Source organism: Parasteatoda tepidariorum, chromosome 1 (genome assembly GCF_043381705.1).
Source record: "Parasteatoda tepidariorum isolate YZ-2023 chromosome 1, CAS_Ptep_4.0, whole genome shotgun sequence".
NCBI classification, from domain to species: domain Eukaryota; kingdom Metazoa; phylum Arthropoda; class Arachnida; order Araneae; family Theridiidae; genus Parasteatoda; species Parasteatoda tepidariorum.
The window spans coordinates 29,169,975-29,179,026 of NC_092204.1; the positions used below are offsets into that span (position 1 = coordinate 29,169,975).

The following is a 9,052-nucleotide window of genomic DNA, read 5'->3' on the forward strand; positions in this document are numbered from 1 at the left end:
AAATTAACATTCGACAGATTGGATGCATGATTCTATATTTCTTGATGATCTTTAAAAAAAATCCACTTCTTATACACATATTTTGTTGTTGTATTGAAGGTTTGGTAAGCATCGTAAGCATTCTCAAGATCTGAAAGGTAAAGGGGATGATGATTCTGGCCATGAAGACTACTATCATCATCAGCCTTCTTCTAAAGAAACAGACCCCAGGTATATTATCCCAACGTATTGTTATTGTGTTTTTCTTTTTCTTTAAGGTGTCTAAAGGATTTTCCCTTTAACAATTTTTTGAAATATATGTTAACTGGCACTAGGTATAAGATGAAACTCAACAAAAATACTTATAAAAAATGACAAACTCAATTTCTAAATTGAAATCGTCTGCAGACTTATGTATTTTATTTAATATTATTTATTCAAAATTTTCTCTGTGAATCTGTTTTTCTCAATTCAGAATTTGGTAATTGATTTGAGTATAGTGTGTTGCTTAAATTCATNTACGCGTCCCGCGGGACGCGTAGCGATCATTTTTTTGCGTCCGATTTCAATTTTTTGTGTATTTTACGCGCTATAGCGCGTAAATGTCTTCCATGACTATTTTATATTTGTTTGGTCTAAAGAAATCTTTTATTTATGTATAACAATGTAATTTTTTTTTCTACAATTTAAAAAAATACTTTTACTTTTCAATTTTTTGATCTATTATGGTTAAAGCAGAATATTTTTGCATGCTAAAGCTTATTTCAATCAATAATTTATTTTTTTGGACTTGTATCATGCCCATAAGATGTCATAGTATCTCTCTTTTTTTTCTTTCTTTATTTATTTATTTATTTTTTTTATTATTAACTCCAAAGAAAATTAAATTATAAAAGTTCTTTGCATTGTTTCGCTAAAGTATCTGCATTAAAATAATATCTGTGCTTGTGATAAAATCCTGTCCTAAGTTAAATCAATTGTTGATAAGTTATAGAATGTTAAGAAAAAATTTCATAAATGCTTTCTTGAAGAAGTCAAAACCATCTAAAGCCCCTAACACACATGCTAGTACAGAACTAAATTTTTCCTTAAATTGATTGACACTGTATTGCTTTTTCATTCACTTACCTCTCTCTCTCTCTCTTTCTTTCTCTCTCTTTCTTTCTCTCTCTTTCTTTCTCTCTCTCTCTTTCTTTCTTTCTCTCTCTGTCTCTCTCTAACAAAAAGAAATTTCTTGTGTATGTGAGATATGTATTTAATTTTTTTAAATAATATCCAGGAAAAAAAATTCAGTCTCTGTCGTTTATTGCCTGGTTGAAGGAAATCCTGATTGCAGCGAGGAAATTTTTAGAAAAATTTATCGTAGGATGTTAGTCAAAAAATTTATTGCTGTTTCCCTAACCCACCTATCAACGTCTGATGGAATTTATTGAATCCGAAAAAAGGCCAAATGCTCTCTTTGTGGTACTTAACCTAACATTGCTTTCTAGATTAAGGAATTGAAGCAAACTATCTTATCAAGTGATAATTTTCTGTCCATTTGACACTGTTTAAGTGAGCAAAATGTTCATTAAACAATAAAATCTTGATAAAATCAGATTAGAAAAAAAATATTTAATAATTATCATTGGTAATAATTTTGATATTGAAAAGCAATGTAAAAACTTATGACTTTGTGACAAAATTAATCCTTTCTTATTAATTTAAAATTAATAAGAACAAAAATCAGAAGCAAGGTTAACCATCAATTTGTATAGTGTATATCAGAAAATGCCTGTTAACTTAAGAATGCAAAATATGCAATAAAACTTTCAATTAAAAATACTTGTAATTGTAATCTTTGTTTGATCCTTCTAACTTTGTGTTTCCTCCTCAGAGTGACAGAGATGAGTCGAGAGGACCTCCTGAAAAGGCAGTTACCCCAAATTCCCAGTAGTAGTAGTGACTCTGGAGGAATGCCCAATCGTCAGGAGAGAATGCAAAGCCTGAGAGAGCAGCACCAGCGCATGCACCAAAAGAGGCAGGGGCAGTATCCATTGGAGCAGAAGGAAGAATACTATGAGAATGAGCTGAAAGAAAAAGAAGGCAACTATGTAGGTCACCGTTTATTATTTTGCATTCTTATGTCCTTATTAATAAAATTATGACCTATACATTATATAGCTTTGAATTTTGCTGTTGTAAGTTTTAAAGTAACCAACACAAGTCTAACCATGTAATATTATGTTAATATAAATTAAATATAAAGGTAATTTTTAAAAAATTATAAATCTTTTTATTTAATAATATTATTTATCTATATTAAAAAATCGTAGGGGCTAACGCCACAATTTTGGATGTTCAACTTAACGCTACATTGCACTATGCTGTGTAGAAAAGTACAGGAATTTTTATAGAATAAAATTATTAGCATTCAATAATTTGTTTGAGAATTATTGACTGTTAAACTTGTTGAAAAAAATACCAGACTGGCCACCTTTGTTTATGAACTTAAGTCAAGAGTTTGTTTTTCTTCCTTTTTTTCAAAATTCCAATTTATTTGGAAGTTATTGTAATGTTGAGAACTTTTTTCTTACTTTTTTTTCGCTTTATATCATATTTTGCTTTGCTCAAAATCTATAAGACTTAGAAACTTGAAATTATGATGTTGTGTAGAAAAAAAGAGTACAAGAAGTTTTTTAAAAATGACAATTCTAATGTTAGCTCAAGAATTATTAACTGTTAAACTTGTAGTAAAAAATAAATAAATAAAAACTTGCTTGTTGAACGAGTGTCTAAAATGCAACTACGGAGTTGAAATTTAATATGCTGATATGACCATTTTGTAATATAGTTTTCAAAATTTCCATTTGTTTGAAAGTTGTTGCAATATGTGATTTTTGTGATTTTTTTCAGCATTTTTGCTTTAAATATTACCTATTTATCTATTGTTAAAGAAAATTAATTTTTCCCTCATGTGGACTTCATTTTATAAACTTGCACTTGATTTGATGTGTAGCAAAAATAGCAACAACAAAAAAAGAGAGAGAGATTGCGCATTGCCAGATATAAATTTCAGATTATTATTTTTCAAATCCAGGTAATTGTCCATGTTATGTTTAACATGTTAACAAAAATGTTCTGTGTTTATATGGATAATATAGACATTTGATAAGAAATAAACTATAATAAATGAGAATCAATTACACGGGTTGTCAAGCAAAGCCTCATAGTAATTTTAAAAATTGGAATATTATTCAGATTTTTGTTTCGATTATTTGAAGATGAGGGTGACTGGCATAATTATTTAAGTGTTATAATAAGTGAATACACATGGATTGATGGTGTCTTCAAAATGGCCACTGGATGATTTCAGTTGAGGTTAAAAGTATATACAGTTTCCTTTCATGTTTTGTAGGCTCTTCCTTTTGAAGTCATTCATGGGAGATCTCACAGCCTAGATATTCATCTGGAAAATCCTCAGTAAGTTATCATTGTTATTTCAAATACAATATTTGAAAATCACATACATAAATGATTTGTTTAATGTTTTGCTATCTTCAGACCATATTGTGAACGAAATCTGCACTATGGAAACTCGGCTGAGTTATTTATTTTACTAGGAGATAAATGTACTTTTGACTGCTGATCCCTAACTGAGTTCTGGGGTACTAAATTCCGTCCTCTATGTTTGACGAGGGGGTGGGACTTGGAAGGGTTAAATAATTATTTCAGTTAAAATATATAATTCAGTGAGATTAATTTTATGGGAACGCCTTGACAATGGAGATAACAAAGTGAATTTTAAAGTAATTTAAAAACAGGGGGGGAAATTTAATAGCTGGAAAGAAAATTTCAACAATAACATTTGTTTAATTGTGCTTAAATTGTGAGTGTGATTTTATTAGTCTAATAATTAAAAGTTTAAAATGAATTTAGTTCATTATGGATTAGCCAAAATGAAATTAGTTTCTAAATTGTTTAAAAAATATATATCAGCCTGCTATTTTATTTTTAATTTATGTTAAACCTAGATTGTTTGATTAATAGTTTTTGCATTTATATGCTATATTCTGTAATATGTCATCTAAATCTAAAAGTGCTGAACAACTGACATAATTTTGTGGTCACCAAACTGAAAATTATATAAACTGCTAAATTCATCAGAATTAAGCTTTTGAATAGTTCAACTTAAAATAGTTTCTACTCCTATGTATTTAAGAATAAATATGCAGGGAAGAAACACAGTATATCTGCCCTTATATTATTTTATATTGTTCCTCAAATAACATATTTATTTAGGATAAACACTATTTAACTATTTTAAGAACTAAATTAATTGATACAAAATTAAATGTTGAAAAAGTTAAATGTCCAAAAGCGTACGATGTTTAAATAGTATAAAATTATTAATTTCTTATATTACTAATTCTGTTTTTGTTCAATAACCAACTACAGTAAGTCCGTTATAACGTCTCATTAATGAATGAAATTGTTGTAATTGGCAAATACGCATATTTAATGCTAAAATGTCTTTCATGTGCGGCAGGATTTCCAAAATCAACAGGAGGAAAGAAGTAAGTTTTTTAGAAGGACAATAACAAAGCCAGTAGTCACCAACATGTTTACATTATAAACATTGGAGTTAAAGATTGTAAAATGAAAACAAAATATTGTTAGTTTTTCACTTTTGGAAATAGACATGAAAAATAAATAGAAATGTTTTTATTTATTTCTATTTTGTGTAATATTGTTCTCTTAATCAGAAAAATATATTTCCCTAAAAAAATTTGTCTTCATAGCAAAAGGCCAGTAAATTTTAACTCGATATATTCATTCTAATTTTAATTTGTCATAATCCTTTTTATATATTAGAATATATTTTTTGGCATTTTGAGAGAGACTTAAAGACTTAGTAATTGTGGACTTTTATGTCGTACTTGTTTATATTGAGCTTTCGTTTTAATTTATTGTAAAGGAATCATAACTCCGCATTCTGTAACAATAAAAAATTAGGAATACCAGGAAAAAAAGTTGAAAAAGGGAAATCAGTACAGAATCTTTTATATTAAGAATCAGAGGACAATTTTGACCACTCCAAGAATTTTTAGAACACTACTTCTTAAAATGATCATATATTGTAATTCAATTTTATATAAATATTTTCACAATGTTCTAGGTTCTTGTTTCAATTTTCCCTGAAACGTACATTTTTATTTTATATTTTTTTCAAATGGTTCACTGAAATAGCACAAATAATAAGAAAATATGTGTATATATATTTTAAGGTTAAAATTTAAAATATGAAACAACAAATAAAAAATGCTTTTTTGTTACTTAAAAAAATCAAATCATTCATGTCTTTTAAAGTACAAAATTAAATGTTATGTTTTTTTTTTCCAAAAGAAGTTAATTGCAATCATCTACTATATTTAAGATTTTTTATTTTTTTAAAAAAAGACTCATAATTCTGACGTTTTTAAAGTTTAGTATTGTCACCCCAAATGTAATAAATCAATTTATTTGAAGAATTAAGTAATTTTTGTGAAAATATATATCTTAAAACGTAGAAAGAAAATTTCTCTTTAAGTTTTAAAATTACCTACATTTAACTAAGCATAAAACTAACTGCATATAATTGAAATATATTTTATGTCACTGTTATCCACGATATCAATAAAATTAGACTTAATTTATAAATTGATTTTTAAGGCTGTGATGATGTTGTACAAAAATTATTTTCAGCTTAAATCAGGTGATTTGTATCAAGCAGGGTTCTTGCTGTCCTAAAAAAGTGCTAAAATTTTTTCCCAACTTTTTTAGGGCCTAAAAAGTGCTAAAATTTCTTCTAAGTGCTAAAAAAATTTTATTTTAGCGTTTTGAAAATTTTTTTGAGCGGTCGAATTCCTTAAAACGGTTTCCCTAAATCCCTAAATTCTGTTGCCTTCGGCTCTTCTGCTGCCTCCATCTTTTTAGAAGATTCTTGGGCTTTGGGGAAAGAAGTTCTTTCTTCTGAGATTTTATGGGCTTTAAAAGTTGTAGAAAGCTACTACTCCTACAATTCTTCCAAAGACACTGGAAAATTATTTAGTACAATGTTTCCAGAAAGTTCAATAGCACGTCATTTCGCCTGCAGTGAATCTAAGTGTGCATATCTCTGTCATTTTGGACTTGCACCTCATTTTAGCATGCATGAGTGCATTGATAATGCCAAGTTTTATACATTGCTTTTTGATGAGTCTTTGAACAAAGCGACACAGCAGAAGCAGTTGGATATACATATCCACTTTTGGAACCCAGATAAGAACATTGTAGAGACGCGATACTTAACATCAGCTTTTCTGGGCCATTTTGCAGCAGATGACCTTTTAGCCTGCTTTTATTCATCAGTCAAAAATGTAGACCTGAAGAAATTATTGCAGATTTCTATGGACGGTCCTGCTGTCAATTGGAAGTTTTATAATAATATTCAAGAAGATTTGTTAAAAGAACATGGTGTTCAATGCAATGCAATAGGAAGTTGTGGGCTTCATATTTTAAATAATGCATTCTACAAAGGTGAATCTGAAACAGAATGGCTCATTGGTTCCATCCTGAGCTCAATCTTCTATCTTTTTAAAGATTCACCCACAAGAAAAGAAGATTTTATTAATCAGTCAACTGAGAACAAATTACCACTAAGATTTTGTAACCACCGTTGGCTGGAAAATGCACCTGCAGCTGAAAGAGCAATATTGCTTTGGAATGATCTGAAATCTTATGTGAAAAATGTTGGCAAGTTTAGAAAAGTGAAATGTAAATCCTTTTTAACTTTACAAGAAGCAATAAAAGACAAATTAATTCTTGTTAAGCTGAACTTTTTCTTAAATGTGTCGGAGCTAGTTTCACCATTTTTGAAACTGTATCAAGCAGATCGGCCACTTTTACCATTTTTTGCTGTGGATATCCAGGATTTGGTATTACATAGTGTGCAATTATATAACATTCTGAAGCCAGAATCTATAGAAAACTTAAATTCTCTGGAGAAACTGTGCCATTTTAATTTTTGTGATGAAAAGAATTATGTCTCTCTGACAAAAATCAGTGTAGGTTTTAAAGGTGACCAAATTTTAAAGCAGCTGTTGGCCACAAAAGTTATTTCTGACCGAGATCATATGAATATAAAGAAAGATTGCAGAAAGTTTATCACCAAAGTGTCAGAAACTTTACTGGAGAAATGTCCAATAAACTATTCTGTTGTAAGAAATGTTGCTTGCATCAATCCAAAGTTAATGTCAGAAAACAAAAGCAAGTGTGTTCTAAAAATGAGAAACATATTAAATTACTTAAGTCAAGAAAAGAAAATTGAGGAAAAAGATTGTGACAAAATTAAGCCGCAATTTGCATCATGTATAGATTAATTATGTAATTTTTACTTCATGAATCGTTAAACACTTTATTTGTACATTTTTAATATCATGTATAGATTAAGTATGTTATTTTTACTTTACATCAAGTGCTAGTTTTTTTTTCTTAGTCCTAAAAAAGTCCTAATTTTTTTTTTTTTTTTTGAAATAATTGAGCAAGAACCCTGTCAAGTGATTTATGCCAACATGCCTATCACTTTACACATGCCTAATTAAATTACTATTGTTAGCTCGATAAATGTTACAGAATTTTCTTAAATGTTCTTTATTAATGCTTAACTCTTATATCTTTTTGCAGATATTAATCTTTTTTTAAATAAACCATTTTCAGAAATCACTCTAAAGGTGGTGCTGCATTCAGTGATACCAACCGCTACAGTCATTATATGAATTATAAAGAAATTCAGCAGCACATCTCACTGAGGGGGCATCCTGCCGCCACCAAGGCTGCTTCCGTGCCAGACTCCAAGCCCCATGGAACCCCACTGCCAGAACTTCCGACAAACTTTTACGATTATTCTGGACACCAACTCAGAAGAACGGGTCAGACTCCAGAGCTCTGCTCAAATTCACTACCTCGAGGCACACGTGGCTCTGACCGCTCCCTTCCCCATTCTCAAGCTCTGACTGCTAAACCATACTTTTTGCAAGAGACACACGATCACGATAATTATGGGCGTATGAACATGCATCATCCCTTCTACCCTAACAACAATAAACTCTATTCTCATATAGTGCCTGGCTCTAAAGTTTGATGAGTCATTTTGCTCATTTGTTTTTCTGTCTTCAGATAAGAGTTCCATTTTACTTAATCCAACTTATCTGTGAGTTTCTAGCCGTCCATATTAACAAAATCCTATATTTATACACTCACCTCTGGTCACTTTCCTCAACGCTGTTTGTATTTTTTTACTCAAAAACAAAACAGCAGTTTTAGCAGTGAAAAATGAATGCCAAATTATGAAAGTGAATTCGTTTGGTTTTGGGAGAAAAATAACGTAATAAAATATTTAATTAAAGACAACAAAAAAGGTGATTCAGTGTTTTCTCTAGAAAATTATAGTTATTTACCTGGAAGAGAAACTGTGTCAACGAGAAGTGAAAAGAGTGGCATTTTCAAAAAATACAGCTTTTTAAATAATTGAAAAATGTTTAAAAAAACTAATGCTACTAAATTTTTCTAGGTAATTATATTTCTAAAAATAATTATCTTGTTGCCTTTTACTCAGCATGTGAGTCCTTATTAAATATTTAAAAAAATAGCACCAAGTTGTTCCTTTTGGCGTCATATTATGAAAAAGTGGCTGAGGAGGACCATTCTATCAGAAAAAGTATTTTAGTGCTGCTACAAAAAAAAAGAAAAGTGTTTAAATAGAAAACTCATTTGAGCTTCCATCATTATGCTCTGATAGAAAAATCTTTGTTTTATAATGTGTGTTTAGCGTCTGTTAATCCGTGAATTTTTATGATTGTTGTTTGTTTTACTAATTCTGTAAATATGATTTTAAATAATTAAACCTCATTTAGATAGTTAATGTTTTTTTAAAGTGCAACTTTTAAATTGCATTTCTTTTGTAATTCAAATTTTATCTGGATGTTTGATTTTTCATGTGTTTTAACTGATATTATTATCCTTCATGTTAGAAATTTTTTTTAAAGTGTTTTAATGCATTCCAAAATGTCATATC

The 9,052-nt window shown here is 29.3% G+C and overlaps 1 protein-coding gene across 2 annotated transcripts in view; it reads left to right on the plus strand.

Moving 5' to 3' along the window:
- Positions 1-8,727, plus strand: part of LOC107454073 (partitioning defective 3 homolog) — a 68,012-nt gene extending 59,285 nt beyond the window's left edge. For both annotated transcript variants that reach the window (XM_043040269.2, XM_043040270.2), the window contains exons 17-20: positions 100-210; positions 1,856-2,072; positions 3,377-3,441; positions 7,696-8,727. In XM_043040269.2, coding sequence (XP_042896203.1) covers positions 100-210; positions 1,856-2,072; positions 3,377-3,441; positions 7,696-8,119 — 817 coding nt within the window. In that variant the 3' untranslated portion in view covers positions 8,120-8,727. The remainder of the gene's footprint in view (positions 1-99; positions 211-1,855; positions 2,073-3,376; positions 3,442-7,695) is intronic.
- Positions 8,728-9,052: the final 325 nt, after the last annotated feature.